Consider the following 21,390-nt stretch of genomic DNA (forward strand, 5'->3'; position numbering starts at 1 on the left):
TCTATTTGAGTTTCATATTAAAGCGAAAAAGTATTGTTGCGAAATACTGTATCAAACTTTATTATCAATTTATTAAATAAAATCTTAGATAGTTTTAAACCTTATTTTTTTACGTTAAAAATACTATTATCAATTATTTTTTAATGTCAAAAATACAATTACCAAAAAATATTAATTACAAATTTTAGTAACACGCTTTTTAAAAATAGCATTTAAATACTGCCATGATAACTTATTGCAAACCTATTTTCGATTTAAATTAGGACGTTTAATGCTAAAACATGACTAGCTAATAACTATTTTTAAGTATAAGTTAGTTATCTATAACGTTATAAATTTTAAAAACTTTTGTATCGCATACTAATAAATCTGCTATCAAAAAGAAATTAAATACACAAAAACAAATTCTAGCTTAAAGTTTTGACTACGGCACAAAAATCCACAAAAAACTCTCTAGTTGCTTCAGTATAAATGACAAACAACTGACTGAGATTAATAACAGTTGGCAAACTGTTACTGCATAAGTAAGGCGAGAAATTCCAATTACTAGTAGCCTAGATTGCATCTATTTATAACACAACTGCAGTCGCATGCATTTCTTGACAGCCTCATTCTCGGTAGCAAGACATAAAACAGAGAAGCAGACTAATTACAAATGCGATAACCTTTCACCATCGACGACATAAGTATGTGTAGGATAGTAAAAACGGATTACCATGTTTCGGCCGTTAAAGAGTTACATTTTGAGGCTTGCGGTATTGGCTAAGTCGTTTAGCGAATGTCGACGCGAAGAAATAACAAACACGGCTAGCGATTGATCTCAAAGTCACGTGACAGCTATATTGATGGTCACGTGACTGAATTTTGCTCTGTAATCACGTGACCTAACTTCAAACTGCATATTGCAAGTAGGGCAAAAGGCATGAGGTTTTATTCAACACCAAACAAAATACATATTTATTTATATTTAAAAATAAAAAATAAATCTAGAACCTAAAAAACAATCCTATAAAGTAAAACTGGACGTTATAAAAACCTTTTAACAATTTATTTATGAACTACATTTCATTTTCAATAGTTAAAATTCTACATCTAAATATGGTTAAACATTTACTAGAAATATAAAACTGGTATTTCACCAATTCAATAAATCACATTTTATTTGATCAAAAAACCACATGTGAATATGTGACATTTTTCCCAACCTTATGCAAACCCAATGTTGCCTTTTCACACGTAAAATTTTATTAATATTAAAAAAAAATTTTACAATGTAAGTATACTGTTGTAAATGTAATTGTATATACGAATAAAATATATTTTAATTAAACCACAAACTAATGGTTCATTTATGTTATCTTATATAAACGTTATTCAGTAGCGGTATGCCTGAATACAATTACTAGAAGCCTATCCTACAACACATGACCATTAATTTAAAATAAAGTGAGTGAAAAATGTTAAAAGATATAAAAAAATGTATATACAATTTGATTTTTTTGTTTAATTGTTCAAATTTTGAGTTTAATGACATTAACATCAATACAAGACTTAGTTAAAAACATTTCGAAATATTTAAACTGATCTATAACTCACTGGCAATTAATTAGAATTAAAAAACATGATTGTTACTAAAAATCTGGTTTACCAAATAAGTTTAAACTATTTAATTTTTTAAATTTTAATAAATTTTACCAACCTTTGCACCAGAGCTTCTTTTGTTTGTTGATCTCCTCCGAGGACTCAGAAGTGGTTTCTCCTCATTCTTGAAGGAGGGAGTGGTAAGAGTGGCAGGACTTTTAATTGATCTCGAGCAGGGAGGACTTTTTACGAATCTTGGAGAAGGAACTGGTTGAGGTTGGTTGTTGTTGACATTGTTGTTTGTTTCTTCAACTATGTTTTCATTTTTTCTATAATAAGAAGAAAATTAAAAATGATTTTTCCGTATATAAATAACTCAATTAATCAATACTTAGCAGTACAACCTTTAGCTTGTGACATGAACTTTTGTAATTTAAGTATAAACTTTAAATCGTAAGTTTAATTACCAATAGCACTATTCGTCTGTATACAGGTTTAATCTTAGTAAGAACTAAGTTATGGTATTATTAGTTATATATCTAAAATTTAACATGTATATTAATAAGTAGTTTTTAAAAACAGGTTTAAAATTAAAAATTATAATGGTACGTACAATTTTTTCTTTTGTTTTATTTCGTTAAATTCCTTCTTTAATGTTTCCTGTGTTGCTGGCAAATTAAACCACCTAAATTAAAAAATTTAAATAACATTTTTTAATACTAAAATAAAAAATTGTTTTCAATATTAAATTTAAAATTAATAATTTCGCAACAAGCTTTTTATTTAAAATTAAATATTTTTTGCAATAAGTTAATTAACTGTTAAGCAATTTTGTTTGTGTATAACTCTTATAGGGTCATACCTTCACATTCTTTTTTCTAATAGAACATTCATTTTTTTTTTTTTACTTTACTATTTTTCATAACATTAATTTAAATTAACATAAATTGTTTCTTGTAGACACATTATTTATAACAATATATAAAACTACCTTATAAATAATTCATCCACTTTTAGGTTAAGGTCAGAAACTAGAAATCCTTCGTTCATGTAATTTTCACGTTTTTTTCTCATTCTCAGCTTTTTTGTTGAATTTTGATTCATTTTTTTATTCAAATATGTAGAAACTATTTCGAAGCTGTAAAGTAAAAAATTATGTAAAAAACTACCAAAGAAATCTTATTATTAATTCACTATCTACATAATATACTACTGCAGAGAAATTTCAATAAGGTTTAAAATAAATTGTATCTATATAGCGGGTACTATTAAACCATGATGCCCTAACCAAGAATTTTAATTTTCAAATATTTATTTTAAAAAATCCCCCTCAGAGCTTCCAACAATTTTTTAGTTTATCCTCGCTCGTTAAAAATTATAAACAACTTTTCTATAAAAGTTTTTATTAACGCTTTAAAAAAACACTAAAAAACAAATAAGGGTAAACGAATGCATAACCTAATTAAATAATATTTGAAACATAACAAATAAACAAAAAATTGAATAAAAATTTTGGCTATAAAAGTGTTCTGTCTTTTGTATGTTTTCGTTTATAAAATACGCACCAAAATATAATACCTGCAAATAAAAAAAACAAAAAAGAATACGCAAAAGTCACATAAGGTCTTAAAGGCAAACCCGAAGGCCCAGAATGTTTAGAGCAAATCGGAAATTCGCTGCTAGAAGAAGTATAACTTTTCCCGTACCACCATTGGTCCAGTTTTTCGATCACATCTACTGTATTGCCAGGTGGCTCGTTTTTTAATTTATTACATAGCCTACACATAGAGTTGGGCGAGTCCTGGACGCTATCCACAATGCGTTTATATGCAGCACCTTTTAATTTCGGATTAGCGCTGATATCGGTCTTCCAATTGCCATACCCGCTGTCCGGCAGCGACCTCCAGCGTAAATACTCACTATACAATTTATCGTCATTATTCAATTTTATTAAATAAGCAGCTAGTTCTTTTGGTGAATCAAAGTCATCGACGTGTATAAATGAATGGGGTGGTGCTACTTTTTCGTAGTCTTCTCGTGTTGTACCCATCACTATAGGAACTGTAAAACTTGATAGGGCCTGACTCCAAAATTTTTCGGTAATGTAATCTTTACAGTGAGAGTTCTCAAAAGCCAGATAAAATTTGTATCTGCAAAAGTTATTATGTAAAAATATTTTAAAATTTATTTCAAGAAAAGGTATATACAATACATGGATCTCTATCAGCGTCATCCGCCGGTTGAAACGAGTAGTACTAAAATGAATGCGGAAAGGGCGGAATGTACAAAAGAAGATTAGAGTAAGATTATAAAAATTCCTTAATTCCGCATTTTATAAACTTGGCGGACGATGCTAATAAAGCTCCCAATGCATTCGTAACATACATAAATCATAATGTTGTATATTTATATATTTAATAGAACTTACCTAGCTATATTTAACCCTGTTGTTTTTCCATAGCATTTTCCATAGTAGTCTACAGATACATGTAAAGCCAACTCATTAGCATATTTCATGCGAGCTTCCGCATGGCAATTTGAAACAGCCCAAACTACCAGTTCTGTAGCATTCTTATTGGCTGTAATTTCAGCTACAGTTCTAAATGAAATAGTTTCATATTAAATAAACATACACTTACAATTAGTTAAACTGGCCACATAATATTTCTCTTATCTTAATTTTTTTGGAAGTAACAAAAACTAATCTAACAATAATAAAATTCTTTAAGTTTAAACAAACTACAGCTAATTTTAGCGTATAAAGTTAGAGTATTTTACAAATTATTAGTATACCAAACATTTAAAATAAAAAAAGGTCAGTAGAATAAAAAAATACTTGTTAACGGGATCCCATAATATAGCATATGACATTAAAATATCTGAATCAGTTCGGTAAGTCATAGTCCAATTAAAAACATTATCCATTTCTGTTAGAAGTTTCTGGAATGTAAATCTAACGTTACCTGGAGGCTCCATGCACGCCCAAACATATCTATAACAAAACGTAATACTTATTTATTTTTAAGAGTTTTTGCTATTTTAAATAAACAATTTATCAAATGAAAGTGTATGGTCGTATGAATAATTTTAAAACAAAGTCAATATAACAGTTTCATTTTTCAAAGGCGTTGTTAAATAAACTTTCGCTGTTTGATAATATACAGAGTAATGTCATTTGAACAAAAGATAATATAAGGCCAAGGAAGTTCTACGAACCAGGACCCTTTTTTTATCAAACCAATGTATTTTTAACTTTACGGTTTAGAACATGTTTAAAGAGTAAGAGTAAAATACTTGTTAAAAAATGGGGTTTATATGTTTCATATACATTAATTATAAAAAGTTTAGGCGCCTTAACGATAAAAAAATTACTTCTTTGTTTACCTTTGCCATGGTGCTCTTATTTGAGGCAAACTCGATCTTGAATCTCTAAGGTCAGCACAATGAAATACAATAGCATCAGCCTCACCAGCTACTGATCTGTCATGCGTTAAGACACAACCTCGACACGCATGTTGCTCTTGTATAGCTACCCCGAAAAACGGTCGCCATAATAAAATAACTTTTGGTTTTGACTCCCTGTAAAAAGTAAAAATAAAAAAAAGTAATTATAGTTGTAAATAAAAACTAAAATTCTTATTTATAGAATAGCAAATTTCAGACATAAATATTGGCCATATGATAAAATAAATGTATAACATGAAAAAAAACTAACACAAAGACTCGTCAATAAAAGAGTGTAATATTAATGACATATTAGTAGGTGGGTTCATATTATTTGTAAGTATAATAACACGTTAAGCTAACAATACGAAAGGTATCAAAATATTAAGTTAAATATTAATAAAAGATGTTCCTAACGTTGTTAAAATTGATAGTTTGATTAGACCGTTAAGTTTTAGGCCACAAAATTAATGTATAAGTATCATACCTAACAAACTTTTTTTTCCATACTTTTGTATTATAAAACAATTATACAAATTAAAAATGGCCTTAATTAATTACCAATTTCCAAAAATTAAGATGTGAATGACATACGTTTTAAAAATTGTTCTATTAAAGCTGAACATAGAAGTCGTTCTGGTGTTAGTAAAAACTCCATTAATGTCATTTAACCTTTCGTTTAGGCTCTCAAATATAACTTTGTCTTGGCTATAAATTAAAAAATAAACTCCTAAAATAACTAGCACAGCAAACCTTCCATTTCGATGCAAAGTTATGTTAAACTGAGTCATTTTTAAACAGATTTGGGCTTAGTAACAAAATGACTGTAGTTTGGCTTACTACTGAATTTAATCCATTGATATTAACCGTTACTGGAACGGCAGACAAAAGCACAGGTAACAAAGGTACAACCACCGGCGACTTTATTTACTAAACCCATTTGTTGTAAAGTAATTCATAATGACAAAAGTAAACATAGTTCGCTAATGACAATTTCAAAATTTGTTTCAAATTTACTGTGTTTTGCTTTTAATTATCCATTTTTTTTGGTAAGCAAAAACATAAAATTCTACGTTTTTTTATTAAATGTAAAAGTTAATAAAAGTAAAACAGAAACCAAATGTTAAGAAACAAAAACTAAACTAAGAGAAAAATAAAAAAAACCCTGAATTTCTTTTTATCATGTTTATTCTAAAACCAAAAATGTGAAGAATAGTTTTTCACGTTACCAAACAGTTATTGAAAATTTGTTTAACAACAGTTGCAAGCCGTAAGCTTGCAATAATGATACGTTGCCCTTACCTTATTTTCAGCACTGAATGGTTAAAATGATATGGCTCCTTTGAGTAAATATTCCAGCCTTCTATTTTAAAAGTCTGGTAGATATCTGCCCCGATGTTGACATTTTCAAATATAACAGCATCATATGCTAACATACAGCAATACACGAATAAACAACCTAGCAGAAACAATCTACGACTTGCCATTTCAATTTCTGTACCATGACCTGTTTGATAAAGCTTAACGTTTAATTATTAACCATAGAGTTCGCCTTTTTTATACTAAAATTAAATTTTTAACCTTTTTGATTGTTTTAAACAAATTTGAATAACGTGACTAGACTTTCAACAAATAGCTTTTTCCTGTGCTAGTTCATTAAATAGTTGTTTGCAATTGAGTTAAATTACGGAAACAGATTTGTCATTTTCGACATTTGTACAATTACTCACATTTGTTTTTGATACAACGATTTAAACATAAAGCAGAAACTTCCATTTTTTTTTTGACTCCCTTTTTTGTGATGTAGTTTACTCTCTTTTCTTACTATGTTTCAATTCTAGCCGTAATAAGTTAAGATTGACTGGCATAGCCTAAGTTTTTCAAACAATAAAAACTAATAATTGTTTAAGTAGCTGATTGCAAATAAAAACAATTTATTAGTTTATACAAGCTTGCTAACTGTTACTCTTTAGTGACAACACGCTTGGTATACTATGAAAGGATCACAAAGCCCTACGCGTTTTATCTAAAACAGCAAATGCCCAAATAAATAAATGTACGACTTTCTAACATCCTGCTACATGAGGTAATTTGCTAGTAAAATGCATTTTATTTGTAATAATTGCTTTTGTATTACAACAAACGCTATTGATTTTAATGAAATGCCATTAGCTTAAAATTATAAAACTGTTAAAGGCCTTATTGGTGTTTATATTAATCTATATCTTCGACAATTTTATACGAATTCTATTCCTTATTCAAATTACCTTAAACTACAAAAGTTAGTTACTTATTTTATTGATTTTTAAAAACAGATTCGCCATTTAAATGGTAAATGACATAAACCTACTTATTTTATTATCATCGATTCCAAAAAAAACAAATAAACATCTTAAACGTAGAGTAACATTTTTTAATCGAACTTTAAGCGATATCACCTCTAGCCATTTTTACTTACATAAATAGACTATACAATATACGCGATTGCGTTTTGCATTTAGCATATTAACTTAAAAATAAGAAGTAAATTAATTGCCTGGATAGTATTACCTTAGACTATATCCGTTTAAAAGTTGAATTAAATAAAGAGGCGTTTATGATATAGATGCAAATGTTTATTAAGCAACTAAATCAATCAACAACCAAATGTAATCAAAATAGGACATTCGAAAAATGTTAATTAAAAGACAATATAAATTGCATCACAACTTTACGATTAAAAGTCAATTAGCAACAAATTTATTTTAGTTAAACTCAATCCTTATTAATAATACACCATTTAATCTACTTAATAACAATCACATTTCCTTATATAATTAGGCAACGCTCTATATAAACAAAAAATGACCCTTACTGGTCATTAATAACTTTTTGTTGGTGTATTACAATGGATCTTACTGTTTTTAGTTCGCAAATAATATTTAACGAAAAATTAAAATCAGGTTACAGCTATTGTGGTTCGAGTGTTTATGATAGCGGAGAAGATACGTCATGTTACGTTTCGTATACGTCTGACAGCGAGATGTCAGACGTCAACGAAGGAGACGATGAGCTAAGTTCAGGAGTGGGATCGGACTACATGATCTACTTAGCCGAAAAACACCTACAAGGCGACCGCAGAACGTATTACAAATCATATGATGTCTTAAAAGAAGAGACGAAGTTTCTAGAAAGAAAAGACGACGAGTTATCGTCCGTTAGTAGCCAGCAATGTAACCCTAGCGGCGATAATAAACTACTACTTTCAGAAGACGAAAACAACAACACCATCGACGAAAGCAAAAGAGAAAAAACATCACACCAAGATACAACCAACAACAGAGCACTAAGACATGATAGCTCACAGTGGGTTAACGTTAAAGCTAACGAAACAAGGCTTACCAAACTTCGCTGGTTTGTTCTACTAGTCGTTTGCCTTTCAATTTTCGTTAGATCGTTTATTTCAGTCGTGTTTGGACAAATTAACGACGTTTTTTCGGCATACTACGATGTGCCACCCGGCGCGGTGGACTGGCTAACAAACGCCGGATCTTTAGCCACATTTTGTGTGGTTCCTATAGTCGCATACATCGGGAAAAATCGACTAAGTTTGCGGGGATTATGTCTTTTAATGACGGGAAGTTCATCACTGGGGACCATCCTTCTTACAGCAGCTATGACAAGCCGAGAACATGGTTTTGCATTGGCCATAGCCGGACAAACCATAATGGGCGCTAATAACGCAATTGCCATGACAATACCGCCATTAGTGGCAGCAACTTGGTTTGCTGCAAGCGAAGTCTCAACAGCTTTGGCCGCTTCTTTTATCTCAGTCGGAAGTGGAGTTGCGATCGGGTCTTTTATACCCGCCACCTTAATAATAACACCCAATATGCTAGACGAAGAGGGAGTTGAAGTAGAAATTGAAACAAATGGTCTCTCGATGCTCGAATTTAAACTTGTGACAATGTTTTCTTGCACAGCCGGCATGTCGATATTGACATTTTTACTTACACTGGGGTTTATTAAGCAACGACCTGATTTTCCACCAAGTACTGCACAATGTTTACGTCAAGAAAAAAAATCTACTCCGAGGGGCCATCTAGCGGTTGTTAATAAAAAACAATCGCTGCTGAAAAATCGTGATTTTTTGTTGATCGCTTTATTTTACGGAGTGTCGGCCTCTTCGGCAGCAAACAGCATCACACTTTTGTCTTCAATGATGCGCGACACTTTTCGAGACAACGATGACGCCATCGATATGAATGACGTCATTTCGGGACGAATCCTTACAGCTATGTTTGTGTGCTTCAGCGTTGGGCCCTTTTTAGCAGGGCGGATTCTAGACAAAACTAAACGTTACAGAGAAACCACTTTGTTTGGGATGGCGGGGTTAGCTCTTAGCACATGTGGTATAACCTTATCTCTTGTGTTAAAAAGTGTTATAGGGTTGTATGTGTCGCATATGGCACTTGGTTTATTCATGGGTATAGCTGAAACTGCGTTGTTTGAGATAGCATCCGAGGTCACCTACCCACTTCATGAAATCAACTTCTCATGCGTTCTTGTGATGTCCTGGATGGCGTTCTTTGTTCTTTACCCAATTGTTGGCCGAATTGCTTTAAACATCGTTACAAATGACGTCGCGGCCCAGAGTCTGACGCCTTCGGTGGCCGCTTCATGCGTTCCTAGCGCATTCTCAGTAGCATGTATTTTGCTGGCTTTGTTTCTACTTCACCCCGAATACAAACGTTACAAGGCCTCGCAGACCTACGTCACTGATGACGTCATAGAGGCACGGGAGAATCGATCGCTGCTGACATCAAGTGGTCAACGTAGTTAATTTTTTTCAATATAGAAATAGGAAATTTTAGTTTAATTTTAAATCTCTTTTGATAATTTTTTTGTAAAAAAAAAACAATATTTTGTCAGAATTTTAATGTGTAAATATGTGAAATAATCTTAATAAATAAAAATCTATTAAAAACTTTATGTTAGTGTGTAACTTAGACGCAGTAACGAGTAATTTATTTGCAAGTAAATAAATTTTAAGAAGTTAAGTGACGAGCAAGGCGTGAAAAAATAGAAAAATAATAAAAGTTAAGCTAAAAAAGCAGCAAAAAGGTTGAAATTTGATAATTGCGATAATAATGACAAGGCCACATTTAAACTAAAAAATTTGTACAAAAAAAAAAATTAGTTTTTTATCTAACTTTATATCAAAATAAGAATACCAATTTAATTTATTTTTCTAGTGTTTATAATATAAAAAGAGCTTTAATATATTTAGAAAGCAGTTATAACTTAACATAAAAACAAGTAGGGTCAATTTTTTTAGGTATTTATCAAATATAGCAATATGTAAAAAAAAATTAGAATGTTTCCAAATACCAAGTATTGCAGTTTAAGAAACGGAATGTTATTAATTTAATATAAAAAAAAAAACACAAAAAGAAAATGTTTAGAAAATTAAATTGCAGCAACACAAAATTCTTATAATTCTTTACACTATAACTTTCTATATTAGTAACATCACTAAAGTTATAAAAAAAAAAAAAATTTACAAAATAGGTTGATTAGCTTGGTTAGGAACTAATAAATAAGCGCAATGGTAAATAACCAACAAAGGAGAAAAATATAAAGATCATATAAAAATCTGTTTCTTTACAACAAAAATACACTTTTATAACTTAATAAGGCACCAAAAAAACTGCAAAAATTCCAACCAAAAAATACTGCACAATTTGAATGATAGAAACTAAAAATACTGCAAAAGTTTTAGCAACTAAATACCGCAAAAAACGTTATCCAAAAAATACTGCAAAATTTTTAAGACCCCAAATATTTAGCATAATATAAAATACATTTCGTTTTAGACTAAATTTAACAAAAATTGTTATTTTTATAATACGTTTCCATATTTATATAATATATAACAAAATTTAACACATGAACATATTTATATAATATAATAACTAACTCTTAAGAAGTGTTTTCATTTATAGAAGTAGTAGGGCGTTGTCTAACTAATTTTCCTCTTCTATTTGAATTCCTTTCGTTCAGGTTAGAGTTATTGTTATCGTCCCTTCGTTTATCCTCAATTAATAATGCATGATTGTTGTGGTTTTTCAAATCTAAGAGTTTTTTGTCAATATTAATACAATGATTATTAGCTGTGTATAATTCTTGTGCAACTGTGCATTTGTTGTTATTTTGTCCTATATTTATTCCGTTGATTTCGGCTTTTTTCTCGTTTCCGTTTGATTTCAAATGTTTTAGGTCTTCTAGTTTTCGAACTGTTGAACTAGCCAGTTCTTTAACCCTTTCAAGAAACACGGGCGCACTTTCCGACCTAAACAATAAGTTCTTTCTGGTCACCGGATTTTTCTTCTCCTTGGCCACGTGACCATCGTTGTCACGAACCAGTGACGTCATCGTGACGTCATTTTGCGCGCCGGTAAGTGCCGATTCGCAGGCAAGTTCGCGTCGTCTTTGACGATTTTTTGAAGCTACGCGACATTTGCCGCTAGTAGGTGACCGGTGCGTTAAAATATAGCGCGTGTTTTTAGGTTGTGACGTCACGTCGAAACTCAGTGACGTCATAGAGCCGTACAAGGGATTTGAAAGAGCTGTGTCCAAGGAAATCGCTTTAAAATCGAAACGCTTATTGCTGTTACAGTTCCCGTTGGCGAAATTGCTGACGTCATCGTTTTTTACCGTGCCTGGTAACGTGACGTCATTAACTGCGTCTTGCATCACGTGACCGGTGCCAAGTTGAACGTCAAACTCGAAGCGAGTGCTGACCGAAGGTGATTCCCCGAAGTGATTACCACACTCACATTCAGACTAAAAAGTAAAGAAAAAAAAAAACGAAGTTAAAAAAAGAAATAACAATAAAAACGTTAACTTTTTAATTTTTTTTATAGAATTGATGTTTTTTAAGGATTTTAACAGCTTTCTAGAGCCCAAGGCACCAACTAAATACACATTGGCGCTATGTGGTACTATCACAATTTATCTGCAACTATTTTAAGCTCCTACTAATCAGTTCTAATTAGGTAGCTGCACAACGTGACTTCTTGAACCGGTATATTGCAACATAACACCATACATAGATAGTCTAAAAATCCAGAAAAATATGAATGTTAAAAATTACCTTTACAGATTCGGTAACAGATTTTGGAATAATTTTCGTGGAGAAATTATTATCCGCTCGTGGTGTTAATTCTTCCACTGTATCCTGTCTACTTACTACTGTGTCCTGATGTTGCAACACCGCATCCTGATGTCCCAAATCTTCCTCCCCAAAACCACTAGAAGATTCGTTATCGTCGCTTCCAACATCAGACGGCGGGGTTTCGTAGCCCGAACTCCCGCGGACGGACGATTCGTTTTTCCGAAGTGTTTTTTCACTGTTGTGTGATATGAGATCATTGCGTTGACCGACCGGCAAGGCCACGACGCCGATTCTGCGCGACGACCGGTAAGGGGATCCCCCGTTGTGAGATCGGTTGTATTGTTCAGAGACCCCCTCGTTGCTTTAATAAAAAAAAACAAAAAAAAAATGAATAAAAAATTCTAAAAATGTAAAAAAAGTTAACCACATTGTGCAAGTTTTAACTAAAACATTTTTTTGTAAATTTATGTACTAGTTTTATACCTGATAATTTCTTCCAATTCAAAAGACTCAAGTTGTGAATTTATTAAAGTCGGTCTCTTATTCTGAAGAGGATCTTTCAGGGAATCATCCTAAAACAATTAAAATTAATTTTTAAAAATAATCGTTTTTACTCATTTGGTTGACTACTATTAAATGACAAAAACTTGCCGCGCACTACAAACGGCAGTTTTTTTATTTTTAAGGGCTATAAATTGTACATATATGGATTTGTATGACGTCATAAAATTACCTCGATAAAGGCGTTATCAGATTTATCCGAGTTTATTTCGCTGACGTTCGATATCGCATCGTTGGAAAATGGTTGAACCTTCTAAATAAAAAAAAACATAGTCAATAAAACTGCGCGACTCTAAAACCTCAAAATGACGTCACGATTGCAAAAATGACGTCATACCTGATCTGTGGGCGTTCTCAGTTCGGTCGAACTCTCTCGGATAGGTGCGAACGCTGAGCTGCCTTCTTCTTCGGTTCTCTTTGTTTGACCTTCAACTAAAAATTGGAAATAAAATTAAAAAAATTAAAAATACAATTTAAAAAAAGGAAAATTTTTATATAACGTTATTTAGATTAAAAAAATAAAAGGAAATTGTGGTAAAAAAGGAAAAAATAATTAATAATAAAACTGGAAGATAAGGATTAAAAGTTAGGATTATTTTAAAAAAAATTGTTTTCAGTTTTTAAAAGATAATACATTATTTTTTACAAATATATTAATTTTTAAATATTTTTTAATTATTAACGTGATTTTATTATATATATTTGATTATTGTTTAGTTTATTAAATTAATTAATATAAATGTGATGCAATTAACTTATTCAAACTAATTACAAACCATTAGCTATTTAGTACATTACCAGTATATTTATTACACGTACAAACCTATTCCTATTACAAGTACAATATGCAAACGAATATAAAACCAAGTTTAAAAACATCAAAATATGCGCAACCCTATAAAGGCCAACATTACAAAACGCGTTTAAAATAAATGCCTTTAAAACAGGTTTGCTGATATAGGGTTATAGAGGTAGAACATAATAGAAGCAAAGGCGTAATTTATGCACCGTTGAAATTTCGACGAATTTTTCATTTGCGGCTTTTTTGTTTAAGGAATTACAACCACATCAATAACAATGACGTCACACGAATGTTAAGCCGTCAAATTTAAAGCTAAACTTAGGTCGATGACGTCACACTTTTTTGATGTCACTTACCTTCGCTCGTGGCGTCCTCTTCTTTAAGATCGGGAAGAAGATCGAAAGAGGATTGTCGAGATTTCGAAAATTTCCTTCTGAGCTTCGGATTCCGCGCGACTCGCTTTCCCGCCGTCAATGACGTCACAAGAGAAGATTGTTCGCCACCGTTCGAGCTCTGTGATGCCACAATTTGATTAGAAATTGAAAAAATGTATTTTTTATTAAAAAAAAAAAATAAAAATAAAATAGATAATAGATAGAATATGATATTTATTAAGTATATTTTTTAAGTTTTTTATATTTTCTAAATTAGGAAAAATGTGTTTAACTTGACCGTTTTTAAAATTGAAAGTTTAAACTAAGGAATGTATTTTTATTACATTAACATTAAAAACACGTGGCCCGATATAATGATTTCAACCTACTGTGTATTGAGAATTGTAAATATTTTTTAAAAAAAAGTAATTAATTTTATAAAAAACAGTTCTCTGAAAGTTATTTGTTACCACGAAAAACTACTATCAAAATTCTTTTTAAAATTACTAAAAACAATTTTCAAAACCAAAAAAATAACAATTTTTACAAAACAAAAAAAAATTTAAACTCTTGACACATTTTTATACTAGCAATAACATAGTTATCTTATTTTGCTGCATCTTAAAACAATACAGATAACCAATTTGAATAGAATATGAAACCCATTATGAATCCAATATTTCTACACAACAACGAACCCTAGTTATATAAGCTAGGATGTTAATATATAATAAAAAAAAATTTCAATAGAATTCATAAATTACCTACAAATTTTAAAAATCAGACATAATAATTTAATATTAATTTTTATATTAATAACAAACTGACCTGATAACAGCACGTTTATTATGTAACTTATATTAACTAGGAATCATAACCATTTAACTACGAAACGTGTATTGTTAACGCGATTTCGTATGTTATACAAAGTTTTTGGTTGTGAAAGGGTTAAACGTATTACAATAATATAAAATACGTAGAAAAAATTTAGGATAGAATTTTAATTGTGTATATTCTAACCAATGTTTTTCTTGAAAATGTTATTTATATCTAAAACTAAAATTCTACTGCTTTTATTTCAAACATTTTAACAACAAAAAAAACAATAAAATTGTCAGTTTAGATACAAGCACAGCATGTAAACTTGCAACACAGTGGCTATTATGACGTCATAATAGCCCATTTTAGGGTCGCATACAAAGCGCTGACACGCAGTAAACTATAAACAGGGATAGAGATGAAACCCAATGGACTGAAAAGTATTTTCAAAATCCCCGAAAATTTTTAGGCAAATAAAATTTAGTGAACTTTTCCAAGGATTTCTAATTATATTTGCATATACTATAGTTTAACATATTTGTATAAAAGCTACTTTAACATTTTTCACAAACAAAAAAAATAAAATTATTCGGTTTAAAAAATTGTTTTTACCCCGTAGTCCTATATTAAGTTGTAGGTATGCCCAAAATAAATATCAATACAAGTAAACAAACCAATTAATTATAATTGCACCAACATACTTTTTGCAAACTAACATTAAAATTTAAATAAATTTATAATGACATAATAGCACTATACAAACACTTTACTTAATTTATAATATTTAATTAAAATATGTAAAGTTGAAAAGGAACTCCTAATTAATCTAAATTTGGGCTTCCTTTTAAACATGATTTTAATTCTAAATAGCTATGGTAATTAATTCATCTAAAAGTTTTTAGACCAATTTTTTTACATTTTAATATATGTTGTGTTGCAATATAAAAACTAACAACCTGCATTTAATTTATTAATAGTTAGTCATTTTGTGACAAAAATTTTTTTAAATTATTTACCTTTCTGTTATAGTCATAACCATTCGCATTGCTGTCTTGTTGAAAAGCTAACCACTCCTTTGTTTTAGTTATACTCTCACTATAATGTTGCAAGTTTGCGTCGTTCGTTAAACTAATTTCTAAAAAACAAAAAAATTTGAATTTAAATTTGTGATATAAATATATACAAAAATAATAGTAAATGTCACTTTTATTATTGATCCGGAAATTTTGGTTTTACTGTTGGCTCATTAAAATTTGTTTAAATTTTACATAAGTGCAAAATTGTTAAATTTAAACATCAAAAAAAAAAAAAAATATTTGGTAAAAAACAATGATTTGGAAAAAATGCAAACCGTGCATTTAACGTTTCTTATGTAAATTTTGCTAACCACGAAAACACATCCATCAATAACAAATATTCAAACCAATTATAAATGATCTTTTTAAAATTGTAAAAGGTTTAAAAACTAAGTTAAAAAATTTAAGTTTATTTTCATAAATTTTTATTTTCGTAAAAAAACAAAACTAGGCAAGTATTCCAGTTCTTAAATTTTAAACACGCCTATTAAGTTATTAAAGAATTAGTTTAAATCTTATTACCTTCATTATAAGGGGCAACTTTAGGCGATTTGTATAATCCTATAGGTGGAGCTTTAAATCTTGATAATATCTAAAAAAAATAACAAGTAAATTCAAAAATTAGCAAAATTAGTATTTACTACTTACAAACATAAAAAAAAAAATAAACAAATAAGTTTAAAAAATGTACAAAATAATAAAATATTTATCTTAAAAAACATATTTTAGTGTTATGTTACAGATATATTTTTCGATTACTTGAAAATGCATATACGCATATCAGGTATTTATTTAGTTTATTTTTAACAAAAATGCCCACATCCATACGTCATTTAAAACGATAAAATCAATATTGAAATGCCAAGTTACAAATATTGAAACCAATATTAATCAACTGATATAATTGAAAATTCAAATATTGATATAGAAATAATTAAATAAATAATAATAACTGATATTAATCTAATTTTCAAGTGTTTTTATCTTAAGCAGCTATTATTATTTCCAATTAATTTCCAAAAAAATTGAATTACAGTATTATTAAATTTGTTTATCTATTCTAAGGGCCTTTTGTAGCAAAATTTTAATTTTAAAACTTATTTTTAACAAATTTAATAAAACAATTTCAAACTATCAATGTAGATTTAGATTTAAATTTCATACAAAATATCAATTTGATGCGTTATGACTAAAAAAGACATACATGATTAATTTGTTATATAAATGACTAATTATAACTTAAAATTTAAATCACTCAAATGCCAATTAAAAATATTAACTTTTATTTAAAGTTTAATTATGAATAAACATAAGGTTAAAATAAATATTATGATTTATTTATGATATGCATGTTTATGTTACGTAATACAGAAAAATTGTAAAAAAAAATTATTAAAAAATGAAAAGTTTTCTTACTTCACTTCTTGTATGCGATTCATTTCTGGCTGAGAAACCAAGATTGTACAAAACTTCTTCAGCGTTTCCAGATCGTGCATCTAACAAGTCAGAAACACTGTAATAAAACATTAAAAAATTATTCTTTGGAAAACTAATATAGATAATATTAGAAACACTATTAATTTGGCACAAAGAATTAAGCATTTTACAAAAAAACAAGCATAAATTTAAGTTTGTTGCATAAATTTAAGCTGATTTACGCATTTGCTTAAAAAATAATCAAAAAATAATCGAATTTTTATTATTACATAAAAAAAAAAAAATTTGCGATATAAATATTTTAACATTTCAAAAAGTTACAAAAATTGGCCAAATATGTTTTAGTTGACTCAAATAACTGAAAGTAAAATATCATGACTCAACTAATTAGTAGAAACACCCACATAAATATTCAATTAAATTTCTTGAATTTTAAGTAGGCCTGAAAGTGTTTTATGTCTAAGATAGGATGAATAAAAGTTTAAACCTATTCAAAAACTTATAATGTAAACAAAATAAACTGTGTGGTGTGGATACCACAAGGAATTTAGTATTGTCTGCTTATTTAAATAATGATCATTATACAAAGTTCAGCACAATGCCATAAATTATGATTTTAACCAAACCAAAAACAAAAAACAATTTTACAATATAAGCCCTAACTAAAATACCAATCAGTTATCAGATTTTCATCTTTATAAATTAGACCAAAAAAATAACATTTAACTTAAAATTTATGCAATAAACTAAAATACCAGTTAGTTATTGTAATTATATCTTTATAACTAAGACCAAAAATATATAAAAACACACATTTAATTCAGAGACATTTAATTCAAAATTTACCCAATAAAAAAACAAAAAAAATTGAATAGAATACAGATAACATCATGTTATGAACCCTATCTCAAAACAACATTTTCAAAATTATCATGAGGTACAGTATTGCTAGATAAATTGGCCTCCATATTTAGTTTTAGTGGTCGACATCAGACAGTCAAGAGGTCATTAATATCATACACTGAACTTGTTGATTTTTTGCCAAATGTCAATTTAAAAAGGAAATTAATCTAAGTGACTTCCTTTGCAAGGTTGACAGTTCAATTTAGTGTTTTCTTTTTTTATTTAAGCTCAATTAATATCAATTTATTTCATATAATATCGTCTGCTTTTTTATTAAAGTTATTTAAAACTATAAAGCTTTGGTTGGGTAAAATAACACATTTACGTTAAAATAACCAAAGCCTTTATAGTGAAAATTATTAAAATTTATTTGTTTTTAGTATTTCTTAAAAATATGTAAACAAAATATACACAGTTCCTTAAATGTTGAATTAAAATGATATTCATAAACTTTTAATATGCAAAACAAATTTAATTAAAAAGTTACAACCCTTTTTCTATAGTAAAAAAAAATTTAATCCTAAAAATGTATTGATGTTACCGATCGGAATTTGAAATATTAAACAAATAAGGCGGCCACTCATAACATTAGGTGAACAAAGAGGTATGTTAGTTGTACACAGCATACCTAAAAGAGATTATTTACTAAAGGCGCAGTCCGTCAATTCAGTAAAAGTAGCCAATTATAAGTTTTTTTTAATTTTAATTTCAATAAGGCCTATTTTATTTTTTTTTATTTTTCTTATAATGACACAGCAATTTTCTGTTTTTTTATCATAGCAGGACATTAAATCATATATCATTTAAGTATGTGTGCATTAATGACCTATGATAATTTGGGTGCAAAGCAAAATAACTAATTAAATATAATTAAAGATTGAATTATTATACAATAAACAATTTTAATGCTAGTACTGTTTTAAATTGGCTATTATATTAGTAACCTAAAAATAAACACCATATAAAAAGGCGCAACAAATTTGCATTTTAAAATGGCAAAATCGTCATAACTTTTTGAAATATTTGAACTTGTTTTTTTCACGTCTTAATAGTGTTATAATATAACCAATACATGTCACTTTTCAAAAAACATGTCAACTTTGAAATAAAACATTGTGCTTTGGCATCAACCTTAAGGAAGTAGGCCAAATATTTCAACTTAAAAAAAATCAAACCAATTTTGATGGGTCATATAAAACAAACTTTTTTTTTCTAGATATTGAACTATTTAGATTACTACACCTACAATAACAATATATACATTTAAAAAACAAGAGACATAAAAAAGACAGCTTATTTTTTTAATTATAATACAAAAAATTCAAATATAAAACCAGTTTCTAGCAAAGCCAAACATTTACATTTTAACCACAAAAAACTATTTAAAGAACCAATATTCAATTCAATATCAAAACCATATTATACAACATATAGTTTCAAGTCTAACATAAAATTTTTATTGCAAAAACATAATGTTTTATTTAATAATAAGTTATATACCTGCTAATCGATGAATATGTTTTGGCTGTGTCACATGATTCTACAGATGTGTATATTTCCTTCATTATAACCATTGCACGATTTGAATAACGGTGTGGTCTTAATAAATAATTTAAACTCAATTAACAATTCAATTTATGGTTATTTTTAAATTATTAACTTAATTTAAATATAGTTATTCATCAAATCAATTTTCAGTTACATTATGCAAACCTAATACTTAAATAGCCTAACAGAGTTAAAAATAACTCAGCAATCGAAATTTATATAGAACAAAATTTTTTTAAAAAAAACTTGTTTTTCATAAAAAATATTTCTATAAAAAAAAAGTTTCATTTCATAAAAACACTTTTTTTTACACAAGCTTAACCTTTCAAACTAAATATTTAATTAGAAATATAAATCCCAAGCCCACCTATCATGTTGGTCATGCAGGAATGTTCCCCTATTTCTGAGAAAACTCGGGTCAAAAGAATTGGCTGTAAAATAAAACCAAGAATTAGTGACAGTCGATACAATGACAGTAGTCACAAAACAGCAAAAAAAAATTTCATAAAGTACTTACTTGAAATTTAAATTGTTTTACTTAAAACTTAACAAACAATGTGTAATTTTTAGTTGCAACTGTTAGCCAAAAACCCTTCATCTAAGTTAAATATTTCAATATTAGACAAGAATCATAATTAAACTTTAAAATATATTCAACAAATATAAAATAAAATTAACTAGGTAACAACTAGTGTTATAATCTTTAATCTAGCAATACAATAACTATAGTAATCTTTTAGTTAAATTTAAAATTGATACAAGTAAAAGAAATAAAAAAAAACATGTGTAAAATAAAACTTTAACATCTCTCAATTTGAAAAATATATTAATCTGTTTTAAAAAAATTTGCTTAAAGCCTTAATTTAAAAAAATTAAACAGTTTCAACTGATGGCTTTAACCTTCAATAAACTTCAGTTTTAGCATTAACTTTTCGTTTTGTTAACTTTCCAACACAGTTTAACAACAAATCTTTTGTTTACAAATTTTTAATTTGTAACAAACAACAAACCTTCCGCTCCGAGGTTGAGTTCGTCGTTTTCATCACTCACAGTGGTAGCAAGAGAGGAAGTACAACTTGTGCTATCGTCATTATTTAACTCCTCCTCTAACTGCCGTAATTTCTCTGAAATATTTTCATTAATTAAATATAAAAGCTAATGTGAGAAAAGTCAGGTCTTTATAAATAACAAACAAAAATAATTTTATAATTAAGTTAAATTAATCTAATCCTTTTTTTTTTATTTTTTTACCTCCTAAAAAAATTTACCCCAGTTTTTTCAGTGTGTAAATTTTACAAATATATAAGGGTTTTTATGCACATTTTTTTAATATTCCATACACAACCTCTGATTTCTAGTTAATAGTTGTTTAGCTATTGTAAATTTAAAAAATAGTTATAATTACCTTTAGCAGATTCCATTCAATCCATTTATTTTCCTAACATAGGTTAAATACTTCTTTTATAGACCCATTAAATTTTTCAAAAATTTCGATTTAGTTTCAAATTAAGAACCTAACCTAGTGCCTTAAATGTATCAATATTGGGCAAATATAGTTACTGATTAAATGCTTAAATACTTTTTAAGTAAAAACAATTTGAATGCTTAATTGTTTTGTTGTTTCAATATTAAATAGCAAAAATGTAAAATGCACAAAAAACCTGTTACCTGTCTAAACTATTTCTATTG

General features: G+C 28.5%; 3 protein-coding genes across 4 annotated transcripts; 1 reads left to right on the forward strand and 2 right to left on the reverse strand.

Annotated features, from left to right (window-relative positions):
- Positions 1-2,982: 2,982 nt before the first annotated feature.
- LOC145743243 (3-galactosyl-N-acetylglucosaminide 4-alpha-L-fucosyltransferase FUT3-like) lies at positions 2,983-6,528 on the reverse strand. 2 transcript variants are annotated; one of them, XM_082561163.1, is made up of 5 exons: positions 6,328-6,528; positions 4,966-5,160; positions 4,418-4,573; positions 4,010-4,180; positions 2,983-3,731 (listed from the first exon to the last, which is right to left on the reverse strand). In XM_082561163.1, exons 1-5 carry the CDS (start codon positions 6,510-6,512, stop codon positions 3,098-3,100), a joined length of 1,341 nt encoding a protein of 446 aa, XP_082417289.1. In that variant the 5' UTR covers positions 6,513-6,528; the 3' UTR covers positions 2,983-3,097. The 2 variants fall into 2 exon arrangements, with proteins under 2 accessions (XP_082417289.1, XP_082417288.1); XM_082561162.1 differs by lacking the exon at positions 6,328-6,528 and adding an exon at positions 5,620-5,823.
- A 1,384-nt stretch (positions 6,529-7,912) lies between these two features.
- LOC145742338 (choline/ethanolamine transporter flvcr2a-like) lies at positions 7,913-9,847 on the forward strand. The gene has a single exon (XM_082560119.1). The coding sequence runs from the start codon at positions 7,913-7,915 to the stop codon at positions 9,845-9,847; it is 1,935 nt and encodes a 644-aa protein (XP_082416245.1).
- A 212-nt stretch (positions 9,848-10,059) lies between these two features.
- On the reverse strand, positions 10,060-21,231 carry LOC145741556 (uncharacterized). Its single transcript, XM_082559157.1, has 13 exons — positions 21,107-21,231; positions 20,712-20,825; positions 20,069-20,132; positions 19,654-19,752; positions 17,230-17,326; positions 16,336-16,405; positions 15,754-15,872; positions 13,901-14,057; positions 13,080-13,174; positions 12,915-12,995; positions 12,665-12,753; positions 12,161-12,542; positions 10,060-11,850 (listed from the first exon to the last, which is right to left on the reverse strand). Exons 1-13 carry the CDS (start codon positions 21,120-21,122, stop codon positions 10,987-10,989), a joined length of 2,247 nt encoding a protein of 748 aa, XP_082415283.1. The 5' UTR covers positions 21,123-21,231; the 3' UTR covers positions 10,060-10,986.
- Between the last annotated feature and the right edge of the window lie 159 nt (positions 21,232-21,390).

The sequence above is a fragment of the Corella eumyota genome, chromosome 2, assembly GCF_963082875.1.
Source record: "Corella eumyota chromosome 2, kaCorEumy4.1, whole genome shotgun sequence".
NCBI lineage: Eukaryota > Metazoa > Chordata > Ascidiacea > Phlebobranchia > Corellidae > Corella > Corella eumyota.

Bases quoted from the DNA above. Each gene is read 5' to 3' on its own strand.
- LOC145741556 (XM_082559157.1), bottom strand. The intron at 20,133-20,711 runs GTTTGTTGTTTG...TTTATTTTACAG, and splicing joins ACTCAACCTCGGAGCGGAAG to CCAATTCTTTTGACCCGAGT. The intron at 15,873-16,335 runs GTAATAAGATTT...TTTGTTTTTTAG, and splicing joins AGTTGCCCCTTATAATGAAG to AAATTAGTTTAACGAACGAC.
- LOC145742338 (XM_082560119.1), top strand. From the start codon at position 7,913: ATGGATCTTACTGTTTTTAGTTCGCAAATAATATTTAACGAAAAATTA.
- LOC145743243 (XM_082561162.1), bottom strand. From the start codon at position 5,816: ATGACTCAGTTTAACATAACTTTGCATCGAAATGGAAGGTTTGCTGTG. The intron at 4,574-4,965 runs GTAAACAAAGAA...GTTTTGTTATAG, and splicing joins ATAAGAGCACCATGGCAAAG to ATATGTTTGGGCGTGCATGG. The intron at 4,181-4,417 runs GTATTTTTTTAT...TATTTCATTTAG, and splicing joins TTATGGGATCCCGTTAACAA to AACTGTAGCTGAAATTACAG.